This window comes from Taudactylus pleione, unplaced genomic scaffold (assembly GCF_031769625.1).
Source record: "Taudactylus pleione unplaced genomic scaffold, aTauple2 ptg000089l, whole genome shotgun sequence".
Classification (NCBI taxonomy): Eukaryota; Metazoa; Chordata; class Amphibia; order Anura; family Myobatrachidae; genus Taudactylus; species Taudactylus pleione.
Genome location: NW_028284491.1, coordinates 7,801,770 through 7,822,145, shown reverse-complemented (window position 1 = coordinate 7,822,145; position 20,376 = coordinate 7,801,770). Strand labels below are relative to the sequence as shown.

General features: G+C 43.1%; 1 protein-coding gene across 1 annotated transcript; it reads left to right on the top strand.

Annotated features, from left to right (window-relative positions):
• The first annotated feature begins 777 nt into the window (after positions 1–777).
• LOC148527335 (keratin, type II cytoskeletal 5-like) lies at positions 778–9,137 on the top strand. Its single transcript, XM_088469141.1, has 9 exons — positions 778–1,366; positions 1,476–1,690; positions 2,196–2,256; positions 2,369–2,464; positions 2,848–3,012; positions 3,337–3,462; positions 3,789–4,009; positions 8,277–8,311; positions 8,411–9,137. The coding sequence occupies exons 1-9, from the start codon at positions 839–841 to the stop codon at positions 8,731–8,733; spliced, it is 1,770 nt and encodes a 589-aa protein (XP_088325267.1). The 5' UTR covers positions 778–838; the 3' UTR covers positions 8,734–9,137.
• The last annotated feature ends 11,239 nt before the right edge of the window (positions 9,138–20,376 follow it).

Below are 20,376 nucleotides of genomic sequence, written 5' to 3'. Positions count from 1 at the left end.
ACAGGATCCCAATGGTTTCACTTTCCAATTATTAAAACTTAAGCATAATATTACCACTCCTTGCCACTGAAGTAATGTGTAATATAAGCAATTGTGTTTTGTTAGATCACTGTTATTTTTTTTATTAATTTTGTGAATCTTTCACTAGTCTCTCTTTAACTGTGCAGAACAGGGGATCCTTTGTCCACTGGTTGCTCGGCATGATGGGGTAATGCCCTGCACTGATCTGCTAGCAACTTAGCAACATTCCTTACCTGTTTGCAAAAAAAATAACTTGCTAACCACAATTCGGGGAGGTGACACTGTTGTATTTAGTCATTACAGTATTCTGCAATCTTCTACCTGCATATACAGCAAAGTTGTAAATGACAAATGATGAATACATAAGCCTCTCCCTGGGTGGGGGGAAAGGACAATGATGTACATATTTCTTTACAGACTTTTGCAATTTATCATATCATCTATATCATATCTATCTGTTTATCTACTCATTTTATTCTAGTTATTTTCATTTATAAAACAAGAGATGGGAGTGTTAAAGTAAAAACAATATCTGCTGACATGTAACAGTCAGAAGTCTAGAAGGGGTGAAGGGATTCACACAGAATACAAGCTATTGCATAGTTTTGAGCACTTCAGATAATAGAGGTGTGCGTTAATCAGATGAGCTCAGTGTTTAGATTGCTTCAGGGCATGCCAAACCCATTATTGTGGTAAGATGATACATACACGTCCTGGACCAAACCCACATACTGGGACAAATAAAAGGTGAGTTTCATGAGCCGTTCACTCTGTCTCCCTCTCAGCTCATCCTCAGCATCACACTATCAACAGGACCATGTCGATGTCTCGCCAAACAACTGTCAAAAAAACCTTCAGTGCAGCTTCTGCTGTTCCATCAGGGGCAAACCGTAACAGCTTCAGCTCTGTCTCTATCAATCGCTCTGGCGGTGGAGGTGGCGGCCGGGTTAGCTCTGGTAGCTTTGGCAGCAGAAGCCTCCACAATGTAGGAGCAAACAAAAGAGTGTCCCTAAGTTCTCAGTCCCGTTATGGATATGGCTCCGGCTTTGGTAGTGGAGCTGGTAGTGGAGCAGGCTTTGGTGCTGGTCAAGGATTTGGTGGTGGTCAAGGATTTGGTGGTGGTCAAGGATATGGCGGTGGTCAAGGATATGGCGGTGGTCAAGGATATGGCGGTGGACCTGGGTTTCCAGTGTGCCCACCTGGAGGAATCCAAGAAGTTACAATTAATCAGAGCCTTTTAGCCCCACTCAATTTGGAAATTGACCCAAACATTCAGAGAGTACGCACAGAAGAAAGAGAACAGATCAAGACCCTCAACAACAAGTTTGCTACCTTCATTGACAAGGTAAGTTATATTCCTGTTTCATATCCTCCCCTTCCCTGTTGCACTAGATGATGTGCCAATTACTGACATTATGACTGATATTTAACAATCGGTTACTGTTACCATGTAGGTGCGTTTCTTAGAGCAACAGAACAAAGTCCTGGAAACCAAATGGAGCCTCTTGCAAGAACAGGGAGTCAAAACAGTTAAAAATAACATTGAACCCCTCTTTGAAGCCTACATTAATAGGCTGCGCAGACAGCTAGATGGAATAGGAAATGACAAAGTCCGCTTGGATTCAGAACTAAGACAAATGCAGGATGCTGTAGAGGATTACAAGACCAAGTAAGTCAAGATGTGACCTGTTAGAATGTTTAGCACAGCCTAAAATAGAGTCTTGGCAAACTCTAGATGCAGAACTAGCTGCCTTTCCATACACTAACCATGCTGTCAGAATTGAAAACAACTTTTTTTTCTGGCTTATTCCAAAAATATTGGGGAATCTTATCTATTGCTGATATACTCCGCTCATCCGGCAGCTAAATGGACATTGTGGGAAATGTAAGAGGGATAGATCTATATAGTGTTTATTAAGAATTGCCGCTGAATATATTAGTCATGGACAATATATATATTGTAATAATGATTTGGGGAATTGATGTTTACACTGTGTTATAAGTAAACATCAAACTTATTGTGATCTAAGTCACATCAAGCGCATGTGATGTGTGCAATTAATGTCGGTAGAAATCATTGCACGCTGTGAGTGGTGAGGACAACTCTAAACTTGATGTGTATCGGCCGCTTACCACTTTACTTATCATATTCATGATATTTCTACTTAATACAGATATGAAGAAGAAATTAACAAGCGCACAGCTGCTGAGAATGAATTTGTGGTGCTTAAAAAGGTAATTATATAAGCAATACCCCCATTAGATCACAGATTGAAAGCTCTAAATGAATTGAAAAGCTTTGTGCTCTGTGTAACATGTAGTATTCTCAATATTTGTGTTGCCTTAGGATGTGGATGCTGCCTACATGAACAAAGTAGAACTGGAATCCAAGGTGGATGGTCTGAATGATGAGATTAACTTCCTGAGGGCACTGTATGAAATGGTAACTGCAATACACTATCCACTATGTACTTCTCTATGAACTGTAGACCTATAATATATACGTAGTGTTAACGGTTATAATTGATATTTATGATTCAAATAAAAACTGGAACACAATACAGAACTTGATTCAGGCTGGCCAATCCCATAAAGTTGAGCAATACCAGACTAGTTTAACCACTAGAATGAAGAGACACTTAATGACTGGGACAGGTGCCAAGATATGTCTTGTAGCTATTTCAGCATGAACTAAATTGACATTTAGTACTTATTGTTCAGTATTGTTATTTTTTATGTTCTTTTTATTAATCCATCATCATTACTGAGCTTACAGAAATATTATTAACTCACCTATACAAAATAATTAATTTGTATGATATTTAGGAAATCAACGAGATGCAGGCACAGATCTCAGACACACAAGTTGTTTTGACAATGGACAATAACAGAGCTTTGGACCTGGATGGTATCATTGCTGAGGTCAAATCTCAGTATGAGGAAATCGCCAACAAAAGCCGCCAAGAAGCCGAATCCTGGTATCAAACCAAAGTGAGTTCTTATTATGGTATTTATGACTAATTTATATGACTGTCATTTGACAGCATCATGTCAGACTTGGAATTATATGGCCTTCAGTGGACAGTATCTCATACATTGGGTCATACTGTATCCATCTGACTGTATAATACGTACATTGTGAAGGGTAGGCCTCCAGTCCTTACTTGCTGTGTATGCTAACAATTGTAGGTTAACAACAGCTGTAGATTCAAGGACATGTCAGAAAACAGAACTGTCCTTACTTATAATTACAGTATATATGAAATGAAACAAGCCCCTGTATCTCTACAATCTCATTCTTTATTTTGTCTGCAGTACGAGGAGCTCCAGGTTTCAGCTGGAAGACACGGTGACGATCTCAGGAACACAAAGACTGAGATCTCTGAGCTAAACCGTATGATTAACAGACTGCGCTCAGAAATCGACAACGTGAAAAAACAAGTAGGTGAAATAGCTTTAGGGATTAATAAAATAACTGTCTTTGTGAATACTTTCCTTGATGCAGAGGGGTAATTACAGTGTCACATTGTCTTAGAATTTATTGTCTGCCAGGAAGTATTTATTAAAGAACATAAATGCATGTCTATAAAACTGGATTGGCATCTTTGTTGCCTCAGAAACTTTCAAATGAAAAGAAACCTTAAATGGATGAAAGGAGCATAATATTTTTGGCACCAGCGTCATTTATCATATGTTAGAAAATACTGTGGTCATGGTATGCACTGACACCAAATATACATGATGTTCCTATTTCGTTATTAAAACAGTGTGCCAAGCTGCAGAGCTCTATTGCTGAGGCCGAGGAACGCGGGGAGCTGGCAGTGAAGGACGCCAAACATAAGCTATCAGAGCTAGAGGATGCTCTGCAGAAGGCCAAGCAGGACATGGCTCGCCAACTGAAAGAATACCAGGATCTGATGAATGTTAAGCTGGCTCTGGATATTGAGATCGCCACCTACAGGAAACTGCTGGAAGGAGAAGAGAGCAGGTAACTACCATTGGAACTGACTAAATATTATCAATACATAATAATAATAATAATAATAATAATAATAATAATAATAATAATAATAATAGTCTACCATTAAAGTCTTGTTTATGTCAGGCAACTGACATCTAGAAATGGATCCTCTATGCTAAGGCAGAATTACCAGAAAGATTATGAATAAAAAAACGTGAAAAAACAACAAATTGAAACCAAAAGATACAGTAATAAGGACCAGGTAGCACCATAGAAACGAGACTTAACAAGTATCAGAAGATTTACTAATGGTGTCACTCAGTATGTGAGCTGTATCCTCGGGACTATGAGAATCCTCAAGACATTTGTACAAGCGCATACAACAGTTTATATATATATATATATATATATATATATATATACATACAGATCACAGAGGCGGCACTCGGAAGACTTCAAATCAAGGTAGAAAAATTGCAATCATTTATTGCAAGAACATGCATCTTGCAATAAATAATTGCTACCTTTCTACCTTGATTTGAAGTCTTCCGAGTGCCTCCTCTGTGATCTGTATATGGTGGGGATGCTGCTCCCTGTAAGGAGGGCACCGAAGCATTCATATCTCAGGAATTTATTGAATGCCGGATCATTGTTGTTCCTCTATATATATACTGTAGGTAGACTTGGAAGACTTCAAATCAAGGTAGAAAGGTAGCAATTATTAATTGCAAGATGCATGTTCTTGCAATAAATGATTGCTATTTTTCTACCTTGATTTGAAGTCTTCCGAGTGCCGCCTTTGTGATCTGTATATATATATATATATATATATATATATATATATATATATATAAATATACATTAGATAGAAACATGTGATAGGCGCTGAACCCTAAGTGTTCACAAATAGTGAGTGAGCGACACGCTACAACATGGAGTATAAATAAACACTAAGTTCATAGGGGAACTGCTGCTCCTCTTCTGTGACAAAATGTATCCCGAATCCCTCAGGATGATGAATCTAGAGATGGAAACACAAAAGAGGGCGCTCCATAGTGCATAAACAGTTTATTTAAAAACACAGTACTGGTCATCCAAGCATAAGCATCAATGTACTCGTACCACAATAGATGACTCTGTGGACTGGTTACACATGGCAGAAGGAAATCCAGACCAGGCAAAACTCTGAGCTCCGCACACCGCAGGAGACCTGTACACCACGCCGCGACTCTCCACGAGATGATGGTGTGTCGGGTGACCCGAGAGGCAGACACCGGGAGAACAGCCTGGATGGATAAATCGTCTTGTAAGCCCCGCCCTAACGCATTTCGTCATCAGACTTCGTCAGAGGGCTGTCCCACAAGACGCATGGCTCAGTATTTACATTGGGAGCCACCAATCACTGTTCGGTGGGCGTGTTTAATTCCCTAAGCAACACTGCACATGTTTAAATCAACTACTAAGTGATACTCAGGCCGATCAGAACATTAACTAAAACTATAACCTTGTTTTAGTTAATGTTCTGATCGGCCTGAGTATAACTTAGTAGTTGATTTAAACATGTGCAGTGTTGCTTAGGGAATTAAACACGCCCACCGAACAGTGATTGGTGGCTCCCAATGTAAATACTGAGCCATGCGTCTTGTGGGACAGCCCTCTGACGAAGTCTGATGACGAAACGCATTAGGGCGGGGCTTACAAGACGATTGATACATCCAGGCTGTTCTCCCGGTGTCTGCCTCCCGGGTCACCCGACACGCCATCACATCGTGGAGAGTCGCGGCGTGGTGTACAGGTCTCCTGCGGAGTGCGGAGCTCGGAGTTTTGCCTGGTCTGGATTTCCTTCTGCCATGTGGTAACCAGTCCACAGAGTCATCTATTGTGGTACGAGTACATTGATGCTTTTGCTTTGATGACCAGTACTGTGTTTTTAAATAAACTGTTTATGCACTATGGAGCGCCCTCTTTTGTGTTTCCATCTCTATATAAATATACATATATATATATATATATATATATATATACAGATCACAGAGGCGGCACTCGGAAGACTTCAAATCTATAAATAAAGAAAGAGTGGTAACGGCGCTTAGCTTATATTCCCTCAGATTAAAGTCTCACTAATCCTCAATAGACGCACTCCCCAGATCTCAAGGGTGGCTGCTTCTTCTCCCAACGTCTGTTGTTCCGACAGCGTGTAATCCTATAAAATAAAGAGCGGAGAAGAGCGCGCCTCCTAGTGCAATATTGTACAGTATATTTAACCACCACCAGGTGTAATCCCCTCTGTGTGGATGGGGGTGTACCTTGAGAAGTGGAAACACCACTTTTTTGACAACATGAATAACCTTAATAGTCCTCAATCTCAGGATCCTATGAACAACCCAATGTCATAACTCCATCATAATGAAAAAGTAGAAAAAAAGAGAGAACCACAGTGTAATACTACACAAACAAATTTAATCCACAAAAAAGACAAAAACAAATTGCCTGTACATATAAAAAGATAATAAAGGCTTATCTGTCCATCTGCAACATCACAATGTTGCCATCAGAGGATATCACCTGTCAGAGTGCCTGTCACCTTAACGCGTTTCGTTCCTTTACATTCACATGGACTTCATCAGGAGGATATCTTATGATCATATTAGCACTGTTTATATACCCTAAATGATTATCCCAAGTGATGGGCGTGTGTACCGCAAAAAGGCCGTCCTTATGGCGTGCGTTCCACACTCCCGGAAGTGATCCAGAAGTGCATTCCAAATCCCGGATGTGCTCTCATAGCCTCCACTATATAACATTATCCACCTCTTACCGGAGGCCCCTGAGTATATGTCCCCTGTCTAGGAGTGATTGGGCATCCCGGATAACACTGACGGTCACAGTGCCGTCAGCTCCAGGTGCCGCGTCACCCTCCGGCCGGGTCCACACATAATCTGCAGCGGCCATTTTATTGTAGTTTTACCTCTAGTGTTTCCTCGGTGGCCATTTTGCCGTATATTCCAGCCATGGAAAAACACTGAGTCTAAGCACTTATGGCAATCAGACCTCTTGCATCTGCTTAGCTTAGTACACAAATTAACAATTTAAAAAATAACAATAAAAGCTAATCATCAAGGGTATCAAGAAGACAATAACACATTAAAACAATAAAACATTCTAATAATAAAAAAAAAGAAAAATAGCCTAATAGGAATGGCAATTAATGGATATAATTAATACACATCAATAAATATATAATAAAAAAGATACTAATACATATGGAAAGGACCATTTAGCAACCTATACTGAAAATTAATGTAATCAAATGACCATATTCATAAAACCTCATACATAGTGACCTTAAGACCTTCCTAAAAATCATTGTATTAAAAAGGGAGCAATTCATAATTATCGTTCAATCCATGGGGAACTAGAGTATTGAGTGTGTAGATCCAAAACATCTCTCTTTTCGATAATTTATTCTCTAAATCACCTCCCCGTTCTACAATTGTCACATGCTCTATTGCTTTAAATTTAAAACCTCCCACATCAGAATTATGAACTGATTTAAAATGTCTGGGAACACTATGGTTATCCTGTTTATTTTTAATACTCCGCACATGTTCTTGTATTCTCATTTTAAAAGGTCTTTTTGTTTTGCCGACATACTTCAACTTTCAAGGACATTCAAGTACATAAATTACCCATGTAGTTGTACAATTCATATATTCTCTAATTGGAAAGCTTTTGGAAGCATCGAAATTCATAAATAACTTTGAAGCAGGATGTGCAAATCTGTAAACATTGCAGTGGCCGCACTTATGAAAGCCTTTACGCTGACTTTCCCACGTATTCATAGGTGGCTTCACTTTCAGCTGGCTAGGTGCTAATATATTCTTTAAATTTCTCGTTTTGAAAACCACCTTTGGTTTATCTGGTAAGATGCTGTTCAATATCCCATCCGTTTTTAAGATCCCCCAATGTTTCATTAAAGTGTTACGTATCCTATTTTCATCCTTATTGAATGGGGTAATGAATAAAACTTCATTATCTTTATCACATGCTTTCTCCTTATATCTAATGCGATCAGATCTATTCGCATGTTCTTGCAATAAATTATTGCTATTTTTCTACCTTGATTTGAAGTCTTCCGAGTGCCGCCTCTGTGATCTGTATATATATATATATATATATATATATATATATATTTACAATAAATGAAATAAATGTGCAAAATAGTTTTGGAATGAAGAAGTTTAATATTTATTTGGTTTATTGGTTACTTATTTGGTTTATTCTTTACTTACAGGTTGTCTGGAGATGGTGTTATACCTGTAAATATCTGTAAGTCCATTCTGTTACTTCACATGTACGAATGTTTTATATAATGTATATGTTATCGTTCGGGTTAACTAACCATATTCTGATGGGGCGTTTTAATAGCTGTCGTGAGTTCATCCTATGGCACCAGTGGCGGATCAGGTTACAGTTATGGAGCTGGAGGTGGAAGTGGATTCGGTGTTGGCTATGGAGCTGGAGGCGGAAGTGCATTTGGCGCTGGTTCCGGAAGCGGATTCGGTGCTGGCTATGGAGCTGGAGGCGGAAGTGGATATGGCGCTGGTTCCGGAAGCGGATTCGGTGGAGGTGTAGGTGGAGGAAGTTTCAGTGCTCACAGTGGAAAAATGGCAAACTTTGGCTCAGGAGGTGGCACCAGCTCAAGTGTAAAAATTTTGTCAACAACCTCCACAAGTTCCCGGAGGTATTAAACATTGCCAGACTACTGTACATGGATGTGTTTTTGTATCATAAAAGATACATATTCTACTAATTATTATCACCTCATGAGTCTCACTTGGTCCATTCCATTCACAACCAGTATAAATAGAAGTTTCAGAAATTCTTTGCCCATAAAGTTTACTGACCCACTATTCTTACAACGTTGAACAGATAACCAGTAGGATAATACATCCATTTCTTACTTGATAACTACGCTTCTATAAAGCAGAATGTGCAATTGAGCTGTCGCTTAATTTTAATACTTTTAAAATGTCTTATGTTATATACACTGTAATAAACTGCAATCATACTTAACACCTTGTTCCTGACTTCTTCTGCTGTTTATTCAAAAGATTAAATGTGCTTGCAAAATAAATCATTTTAGAAGACGATATCACTTTTCTTGTGTGAAATAGTGTGGGCTTTATTCACGTATTACAGTGTAGGCTCTAGGGGGAGAGAGATAAATTACCAACTAATCAGCATCTAACTGTAACTTTGCTGGGGTATATTTACTAAGCCTTGGGTGGAGATAAAGTACCAGCCAAACAGCTCTTAACTGCATGTCATAGTTGAAGATTGACAGTTAGTTGCTGGTTGGTTGGTGCTTTATCTCTGTCCACTTTATCTCTCTCCTAGGCTTGATACATCCCCCCATTAATAGTACTACTTTGACTTACAGTATAGTGCAGTTATACCAGGGGCGTTTCAAGAGAGGAGGAGGCCCGTGTGCAGTCTCTGTCCGGGGCCCCCTCCTCTCTCTCCGGTGGCCGGCTGCGCACTGAGTGCAGCGCCGCACCGGTAGACTCTGGGCACTAGAGTGTATCCAGAGTCCACTGCGTATGCTCAAAACACTGGGAAAATGGCCGCTGGGGCCATTTTCCATGCGATTTTGACAGCGCAGATACCGTGCCAATGTGGGACGGAGTGGTAAGTATTAAAAATATGGGTGCAAGATGTGCGGTGTGGGCCCCTCCTGGACCCAGGTTCCCATGTGCCCCACACACACTGCACCCATTATAGAAACGCCTGAGTTATACTTTAAAGCCAACATACTGTAAGCAGTGATTATACACTGACACATTTCCTCGAGTTTAACGCATGAATACAAAGTACACTAGTAGACATGAAACATTGTAATTGTAATGCTAAAGAATATCCAAATAATGGTTAAATGTGTCAAATTCATGAGTAATACATCTGTCCTACACTACTACTGTAGCTAACATTAAATACATTCAATGCACCTGTAACCTTTGGGTTTGTATAAACTATGAAATCCATAATTTCACTGAATCCATTTAGCTGAGATGTTACTACTTTATGTCAGCAAACAGTGAAAAACAGACCTGGGGCGGGATGCACTAAACGGAAAATGCGGTAAAACCCCTGTTTACCGCATTTTCCGTATGCATCAAGTAGCTGGCCGCCGGGCTCCGTTGCGGAGGGTAACGCCAGCTTTTGCTGGCGTTACCCTATAAAAGCCTATGGGCTTCTACCGCATCGTTCTGCAAGGAGGGATCTGATCGGATCCCTCACAGCATGCCCTGCGGTCGTCGCGTCACGATTCCAGCTGTCTCTCAGATACAGCAACCAGGACCAGCTGGTTGTGACGTCGGCGCACCTCGGTCACTTACCAAAATACACAATCTTGCTTCCACCATGAAAGAGAATAACGGGCTCTTTGCATTTCCCGAACACTTATTCATATTTCACCTTCCATTACACACAGGTACGTAGCATGGGCCTCACAGGCTCACAGGAACAATAAGATTCACAGAGAATATGCTAGATTAAATTTGTTTATTCTGAAATGTTTCCATGGTTTAGTTACAAAAATGATTCATAAAATGACATACAGACTTATACATGCAAACAATTTCAGAAATAAAAGGAATTACACAGAGTTTTGGGACACTTACAACAGGTTAAAATCTCTTGTGCAGGAGATCACAGGAAATTAGTTTGGTACATCTCAGCCTAAAGGCTTCTCTCTGGAAATAGACAGTGAATGCTGGGCTATACTCCTTTTTATGGACACTCGGTTCTCTTTTTGTTTTTTCCTCAAACAGATTCAATCTGTCACTTTAGCAAAGCCCATAGAATTTACAATAGAATTTACAATATACCTCTTGTCATAATGATATGTAACTTGTATTATCCATCTTGCAGGACATATTTGAGATTCATTGGTGTGTAACGTCATATAACCTGGTTAATTTCATTTTCCTCTAGCTTCAAAAGGTTTTGTCACCTTCATAGAACAGTGACACAATTCCTTTGTGCTCTCAAAGGGGAAGGAAGATGAGGAGGTCTGGAACACAGATCTCCCTTTCTGGGGTCATGCTGGAGAAAGTAAACTCTGTTGTCCTGCCCTTTGATGTCAACACTGACTTCTGTACAAGAGTTCATACATAATAGCAATGGATATACAGTTTGAAAACAACATATTTTCCATACAAGATATACATGAATACAATATACAGTTTGCACCATCCCATGTTTTGTGATCAGATACTGTGAATGATCATGACAACCATATTATTAGATTGTACATGTTAATCAATTTTTAAGTTAAGAGTAGAGAGCATTGTGTGTACATAGGTTTTTTTATAAGGGTCAGCTGTAAGTCTGACCATGTTTGTTACTTGCTGTGTATTCCCATTTATAAAAGTGTTTTTTTAAATGTTGTCCCCTTGCACCCTATTATTGCCTCTTTCAATAAACCCACTGGGAAGCTTAGAGAGGAAGCCACAATTGCCTTTCTGAGTATGATCTCCACATGGCCAGTGTTCCGTTCAGCTTTCATCGAAAGTAGGAGAAACTTTTTATCAGTTGTAATTGTTATTGTGCTGTGGTTACAAGTGGATATCTATAACTAAGCCCAGCATATTACAAAGTAGGGTGACTTTTAAGGTGTGTACAAACACATTATATTGATTCGCTATAACAGGAAATTTGCCGTATTCATTAGCCGGCTGCTGCTGAGGGTCCTTTTTCCCTATTATGCACTGCTTGGCCATTGCTATGTGTATATCTTTATGTTGGCAATTAAAGGTGTGTTTTGCAATTTGTTTTATTATTTGCTATATTATAGCAGCCAGATATGTTTCATTTTTACTAAAGCAGTGTTATGTTTTCCTTTATGTATTGCAGTGTTTTATCAAACCGTTATACCCAGTTCACATTATACCACACTGTAGTGCCCCCAATTCTCATTATACCACACTGTAGTGCCCCCAGTTCACATTATACCACACTGTAGTGAGGGAGTATGACAGGGAGTATGATAGGGGAGGGAGTATGACAGGGAGTATGATAGGGGAGGGAGAATGACAGGGAGTATGATAGGGAAGGGAGTATGATAGGGGAGGGAGTATGACAGGGAGTATGATAGGGGAGGGAGTATGACAGGGAGTATGATAGGGAAGGGAGTATGACAGGGAGTATGATAGGGGAGGAAGTATGACAGGGAGTATGATAGGGAAGGGAGTATGATAGGGGAGGGGGTATGACAGGGAGTATGATAGGGGAGGGAGTATGACAGGGAGTATGACAGAGGAGGGAGTATGACAGGGAGTATGACAGGGAGTATGATAGGGGAGGGAGTATGACAGGGAGTATGATAGGGGAAGGAGCATGACAGGGAGTATGATAGGGGAGGGAGTATGACAGGGAGTATGATAGAGAAGGGAGTATGACAGGGAGTATGATAGGGGAGGAAGCATGACAGGGAGTATGATAGGGGAGGGAGTATGACAGGGAGTATGATAGGGGAGGGAGTATGACAGGGAGTATGATAGAGTAGGGAGTATGACAGGGAGTATGATAGGGGAGGGAGTATGACAGGGAGTACGATAGGGGAGGGAGTATGATAGGGGAGGGAGTATGGCAGGGAGTATGATAGGGGAGGGAGTATGACAGGGAGTATGATAGGGGAGGGAGTATGACAGGGAGTATGATAGGGGAGGGAGTATGACAGGGAGGCCCTGCCTGACTGCACACGCCTGAAATCAACATAATTAATGTCGACAGGCAGACCGACACTTGAAATTAGGGTTAGACTGCAGTAAGGATTATGTTTAGGCTGTTAATATCGTACTGAAAACTCTTCACGAGGGTAACTTATGAGAGCACTGTCAAGTTAAATTGCTGTGGTTATTCATCTATTATAGCTGCAAATAGTGTAAATCAGCAGTTCTCAAACTGTGGGTCGTGACCCCAAAGTGGGTCGCGGCCATCCCAGCTTGGGGTCGCGACTCACATGGGGTCAGGTTGATGACTCCTCTGATCTCTCAGCCAGTGATCTGAGGAGAGTGAAACCAGTTGAACTGTCTGTTATTTCAGACTCCTCGGATCACTGGCTGAGAGATCTGAGGAGTCATCAGGCAGCCCTGCCCCCACCCCAGTGCTCAGCGTCTCCTGTCCTCCTGCTCAGCAGCAGAAACTGACACACAGGCAGCAAGCCTCAGCAGCAGACAGACCCAGAGGAGCCAGGTGCCGGACTCTCTCTGTAGTCAGTGCAGATGTTCTTATGTAAGTGCAGCCTGGGGGACCGTTGCTGCCAGGGGGGACACAGAATGTGTGATGATTGCTGTGGAGGGGGAAGAAACATCAGCAGGGGAGCATGATGAATGAGGGTAGTGCTGAGCACAGACCCCATGGGGGAACAGGGGAGCACATAGTGTGGGAACTGGAGGGGGGAAACAGAAAATAAATGAATTTATTAAAAACCCACTGCCTCCCCCCTGTCATCCACTGCCTCCCCCCTGAAATGCACTGCCCCATCTGTCTTTCTCACTTACTGCCTCCCCCTGTCACCATCTGCCTCCCCGTCACCCACTGCCACCTCTGTCTCTCCCTTTCACCCCCTGCCTCCCCCTGTCACCCACTGGTTCTCCCTCTTACCCACTGCCTCCTATGTCACTCTTTGCCTCCCCAGTCACCCACTGTCTTTCCTGCCACCCTCTGGCTCTCTCTGCCACCCTTTGCTGCTTCTTGCCAGCCACTGCCTCTCTCTGTCACCACTTCCTCCCCTGTCACTCACTGCTCCTTGCTGCCTTCCACTGCCTCCTCCTGCAACCCACTCACTTCCTGTCACCCACTGCTTCTCCCTGCCACCCACTGCCTCTCCATCACCCACAGACACTCTCTGCCTCCCCCTGTTCTTCCCTATTATTCTCTGCCTCCTATGTCACCTATTGCCTCCCCAGTTACCCTCTGCCTTTCCATGCCACTCTCTGCTTCACCCACTGCCGCTATCTGCCTCCCTCATCACCATCTGGTTCTCCCTGTTACCCACTGCTTCCTATGTCACCCTTTGCCTCTCACCACCTCCCCAGCCACCCACTGTCTCCCCTGCCACCCTATGCTGCTCCTTGCCAGCCACTGCAACTCCCTGCCTCTCCATCACCTCCCGGCACCCTCTGCCTCCCCATTACCCACAGCTTCTCCCTATTACTCACTGCCTCCTACATCACCTATTGCCTCCGCAGTCACCCTCTGCCTTTCCATGCCACCCTCTGCCACCATCTTCCTCACCCCTGTCACCCTCTGTTTCTCCCTGTCACCCACAGCTTCTCCTCCTACGTCACCCTTTGCCTCACCAGTAACCCACTGTCTCCTCAGTCTTGCATGGACAGGGGCTTCGAAAAGAGCTAGTCCCTGCAATGTGTAAAAAATGAAATGATCGCATTATCGGACACCTCACAGTTTTGTGTCTCCACTGTGCATGAGCGGTCTGCTGACCACACGTGTGGCAGTCATTCTGCAGTAACATGCTGGGGTTCTGTAATAATTTTTATTGTTAGACGGGGTCCCAGAGCAAAAAAGTTTGAGAACCCCTGGTGTAAATAATAGTTGTTAATTATTATTATATATATTTTTTTATATAAATAGGCCCCAAAGTGACAAGATTTAAATAGGATCTGACTAACTGTTTAGTTATTCCATTTATTCAGACACTCTCATAAAAAAGATTTGATAGCCTGGTAAAGGAGCCTCCCCATAGCTAAGAAATATGTAACATTTTCCTGGGGGTAGTTGGTTTTGCAATTAAATTACTCTGTTAATAAAAAAAAATTATGAGATTTACTTTGTGCGCGGTAATGCTGACATAATGATATTTTTACAAGCCGAGTAATGCACGTAAACTGAAGCAATGCCTTAAAGTAAGTGTATACTGTACTGTATCAAACTATCTCAGGTAAAGAAGAAGTAACAAATGCATATTTTAATATTAGATAATGTAAAGTACTATCAAAGGGTAAGTCAATCTAAATTATATGGGGGTTTTCAATTCATCAAAACTAACAGCACTGTAAAGGTCAATGCAACCTTGAACTCACTTATATGTATATATATATATATATATATATATATATATATATTGGGGATGAGCAGGTTCGGATATCTGGAATCCGAACCCCCCCGAGCTCCCCTGATCCGAGTCGTATCCGAGTCAGGCTCGACTTTTCCCACCTGACTCGGATCTGAAATCGAGGCAAAATGTCATCATCCCGCCTTCTGGATCTCGCGGGTTTTGGATTCTATAAAAGGTCCCGGCGTCTGCGCCATTTCTCACTCCAGCTGTCTACAGTGAAGAGGGAGGGTGGGAGCTAGGGCTGGCTGGGCTGTGTTGTGCTGCTGTTGTCCATAGGGGCTGCGACCACTCAGTCCATAGGGGCTGGCTGGGCTGTGTTGTGCTGCTGTCATATGGGCTGGCTGGGATGTGTTGTGCAGTCAGTTGTCCATAGGGGGTGTGACAACTCAGTCCATAGGGGCTGGCTGAGCTGTGTTGTGCTGCTGTCATAGGGGCTGGCTGGGCTGTGTTGTGCAGTCAGTTGTCCATAGGGGCTGTGTCCACTCCAAAGTCTATAGGGGCTGGTTGGACTGTGTTGTGCAGAGTCCCATAAAGGCTGTACTCCTAGAGGGGTGCTATAGTGTTGTCCAGGGGGTGATCTGTGCATCAGGGGTGCTCCCCTAAAGTGCACTCCAAAAAAAATTTATTTTTTTTTCTGTGTTTGTGAATTGTGTGCGCAGTAGCCGCACAGTCATCAATAAAGTAGCGGCAAGCGTGCGCCTGTGTCATAAATCAAGGGCCGGCTGGCTTGTCCATTAAAGGGTGCTGTAAACCCCAAAGTGCACTCCAAAAAAAATAAAAGTAATTTATTTTTCGTGTTTGTGAATTGTGTGCACTGTGGCTGCACGTGCATCAACAAAGGAGCAACGCCAAGCATGCGCCTGTGTCCCATAAGTAAAGGGCCGGCTGGCTTGTCCATTAAAGGGTGCTGTAACCCCCAAAGTGCACTACAAAAAAAATAAAAAATTATATTTTTTTGTGTTTGTGAATTGTGTGCACAGTAGCCGCACGTGCATCAACAAACTAGCGCCAAGCCTGCGCCTGTGTCATAAGTAAAGGGCCTGCTGGCTCATCTTGCACTCCAACAAAAAAAAACATTTTCGTCTGTGTTTGTGAATTGTGTGCACTGTACGTGCATCCTCAAAGCAGCAGCGCCAAGCGTGTGTCTGTCTGTTAAAGGGTGCTGTAACCCCCAAAGTGCACTCCAACAAAAAAAAATAATTTTCTTCTGTGTTTGTGAATTGTGTGCACTGTACGTGCATCCTCAAAGCGGCAGCGCCAACCGTACATCTGTCTGTTAAAGGGTGGTGTAACCCCCAAAGTGCACTCCAACAAAAAAGAACATTTTCTTATGTGTTTGTAAATTGTCTGCACTGTACGTGCATCCTCAAAGCAGCAGTGCCAAGCATGCCTCTGTCTGTTTAAGGGCGCTCCACAAGAAATAAAAAATGCTTCTTTTTTTTTCTGTCTTTGTGAATTGTGTGCACTGTAGCTGCACGTGCATCAACAAAGGAGCAGTGCCAAGCGTGCGCCTGTGTCCCATAAGTAAAGAGCTGGCTGGCTCATTTCTTAAAGGGTGGTGTAACCCACAAAGTGCACTAGTCTCCAACAAAAATAAAAAATTATATTCTGTGTTTGTGTGCGCCTTATCTGCACGTATATATCAATATAACATAAATGGAGAACCAAACTTTCTCCAATAAAATAAAATAGGGAAAGATCAAGAACCACTTCCTCCTAGTGCTGAAGCTGCTGCCACTAGTCATGACATAGACGATAACATGCCATCAACGTCGTCTGCCAAGGCCGATGCCTAATGTCATAGTAGAGGGCATATACAATCCCAAATGACTAAGTTCAGGAAAATGACCTTAAAAAAAACATTTAAATCACCTGAGGAGAAACGTAAACTTACCAATATGCCATTTACGACACGGAGTGGCAAGAAACGGCTAAGGTCTTTCCCTATGTTCATGACTAGTGGTTCAGCTTCACATGACGATGGAAGCCCTTATCCCGCTAAAAAAATCAAACAAGTTAAGCTGGAAAAAGCACAGCGAAGAACTGTGCGTTCTAAGAAGATATCACAAATCCCCAAGGAGAGTCCAAGTGTGGTGGCGGTTGCTATGCCTGACCTTCCCAGCACTGGACGGGAAGAGGTGGCTCTTTCCACCATTTGCACGCCCTCTGCAAGTGCTGAAAGGAGCACCCACAGTCCACTTGCTGATATGCAAATTGAAGATGTCACTGTTGAAGTACAACAGGATGAGGATACTGGTGTAGCTGGCGCTGAGGAGGAAGTTGGCAAGGAGGATTCTGATGGTGATGTGGTTTGTTTAAATCAGGCTCCGGGGGAGACAGTTGTTGTCCGTGGGATGAAAAAGCCCATCATGGTCATGCCTGGGCAAAAGACCAAACATTCCACCTCTTTGGTCTGGCAATATTTCTATCCAAATCCGGACAACAACTGTCTTACCATATGTACCATATGTAAAGGTGAAATAAGTAGGGGTAGGGATGTTAACCACCTAGGAACATCCTCCCTTATAAGTCACCTGCAGCGCTTTCATAAAAAGTTACTGTCAAGTTCAGAAACTTTGGCTAAGACCGTAAGCAGTCCAGGGACACCTAAAGCCCTTTGTCCTGTTGCATCCAAGCGCCTGCAAACCACACCGTCAAAACCCTCCTCATCAATTTCCTCCTTAGTCAGGATTGGAAGTAGTCCTGCAGGCCATGTCACTGGCATGACTGACTCTCCTATCCGGGATTCCTACGGAGGATCCTGCATTGCTACGCCTACTACTGCCGCTACTGTTGCTGCTGGGAGTCATTCATCATCCCAGAGAGGAAGTAGGAACACCACTACTTTTACTAAACAACTGACCCTCCAACAGTCCTTAGCGAGGAGGATGAAGTACGACAGCAGTCATCCTGAAGCAAAACGTATAACTAAGACCTTGACTGCTATGTTGGTGTTAGACGTGCGTCCGGTATCCGCCATTAGTGTAGTGGGATTTAGACAATTGATGGAGGTGTCCCCGGTTCCAAATCCCGTCTAGATTCCACTTCACTAGGCAGGCGATACCGAGACTGTACAGAAACTTCAGAAAAAGTGTCCTCAGTGTCCTAAAAATTGCGGTTGTACCCAATGTCCACTTAACCACAGACATGTGGACAAGTGGAACAGGGTAGACTAAGGACTACATGACTGTGACAGCCCACTGGGTAGATGTATCACCTTACGCAGCAACAACAGCAGCGTCACCAGTAGCAGCATCTCAGAAACGCCAGCTCGTTCCAAGACAGACTACGCTGTGTATCACTGGGCAAATTCCAGCATGTCCTATGTTTTGCTTACACAATAAATTTGGTGGTGCAGAATTTTCTGAAAAGCGACAGGGGTGTGCAGGAGACGCTTTGAGTGGCCCAAAATATTTCTGGCCACTTTCGCCATTCAGCATTCAGCGGCTGCATGCTGAAGACTGTTGCACCAGCAAACACTCTTGAACCTGCCCCGCCATCACCTGAAGCAAGAAGTTGTTACGCGGTGGAACTCAACCCTCTATATGCTTCAGAGGATGGAGGAGCAGCAAAAGGCCATTCAAGCCTATACAGCCACCTATGACATAGGCAAAGAAGGGGGTATGCACCTGACTCAAGCACAGTGGAGAATGATTTCCATGTTGTGCAAGGTTCTCCAGCCCTTCGAACTTGCCACACGTGAAGTCAGTTCAGACACTGCCAGCTTGAGTCAGGTCATTCCCCTCATCAGGTTTTTGCAGAAGCAGCTGGAGAAAGTGAAGGAGGAGCTAAGACGGAGCGATTCCGCTCGGCATGTAGGACTTGTGGATGAAGCCCTTCATTCGCTTTGCCAGGAATCCAGGGTGGTCAACCTGTTGAAATCAGACCACTACATTTTGGCCACCGTGCTCGATCCTAAGTTTAAAGCCTATGTGGTGTCTCTCTTTCCAGCCAACACAAGCCTGCAGAGGTGCAAAGACCTGCTGGTGAAAACACTGTCAGCTGAAGCGGAACTTGACACGTCAACAGTTCCTTCTTCATTTTCTCCCGCAACTGGGGCTGCCAGGAATAAACTTAGGTATCCTAAGCAACCCGCTGCCAGTGATGCAGGGCAGGCAGGACCAAGTTTGGACATCTGGTCCTGACTGAAGGACCTGGCAACAATTTCTGACATGTCTACTGTCACTGCATATGATACTGTCACCATTGAAAGAATGGTGGAGGATTACATCGGTGAAATGCATCCAAGTAGGCATGTCAGTCAGTCCGTACCTGTACTGGCAGGATAAAGAGGCAATTTGGAGGCCCTTGTACAAACTGGCTCTATTTTACCTGAGTTGCCCCCCCTCCAGTGCAGCCGGGAACCTTGTCAGTGAAAGGCGTAGTTGGTTGCTTCCACAGAATGTGGAGAAGATGATGTTCATAAAAATTAATTATCAACTCTTCCAGGGAGACCAGCCTCCAGAACGTACAGAGGGACCTGTGGTGGTGGATTCCAGCGGGGACGAGTTAACACTCTGTGAGGATGAGGATCTACACAACACTGAAGAACACTGTTTGGGGCCTAGTTTTTCAAACTGCCATCCTGTCTGCCACTGCAGTGTCACTCCTAGATGGGCCACGTGTTTGTACCTCCCACTCGTGTCACTTAGCATAGTCATCCAGCTACCTCAGTGCAACCTTTTGGACATAAAAACACTATTGTGAGGTGTGAGGTGTTCAGAATAGACTGGAAATGAGTGGAAATTAAGGTTATCAAGGTTAATAATAGCATAGGAGCAGAAAAACCCACAAATTCTGTGATTTTAGCTGTTTTTATGCTTTTTTTCAAAAAAAATACAGATCCAAAACAAAAAACCCAGAACCCCAAAACACAGAAGGGTGATTTTGGCAATATATATATACTAGCTGGGATATGGGGCGTTGTCCAAGACTCGACACTGATGTGCACATGCAGCCTACATGTTTACACACTGTGCTCAACTATAGCCTGGATAACTATACAACTTAGGAGTAAATGACAGTGTAGGCAGGCGTATTCTCATACCGCTTGGCAGGGCTGCCATTAGAATTTGTGGGGAAGGGCCCCTGGGACACCCTTCCCCCACTAAGTCTCATGAGTCCTTACCTTATCGCCTTTAAGAATGCTCCTTCCTTCTGGCTTCTTCTCCTCCAGGTCTGGCTGGCGCTGCTCCTCACACACCGCGGCTCCTCTGACCTCTTGCTTCCAGCGGTGTGGCATGATGTCATT

Bases quoted from the DNA above. Each gene is read 5' to 3' on its own strand.
- LOC148527335 (XM_088469141.1), top strand. From the start codon at position 839: ATGTCGATGTCTCGCCAAACAACTGTCAAAAAAACCTTCAGTGCAGCT. The intron at 1,691-2,195 runs GTAAGTCAAGAT...TACTTAATACAG, and splicing joins GTAGAGGATTACAAGACCAA to ATATGAAGAAGAAATTAACA. The intron at 8,312-8,410 runs GTAAGTCCATTC...GCGTTTTAATAG, and splicing joins TGTTATACCTGTAAATATCT to CTGTCGTGAGTTCATCCTAT.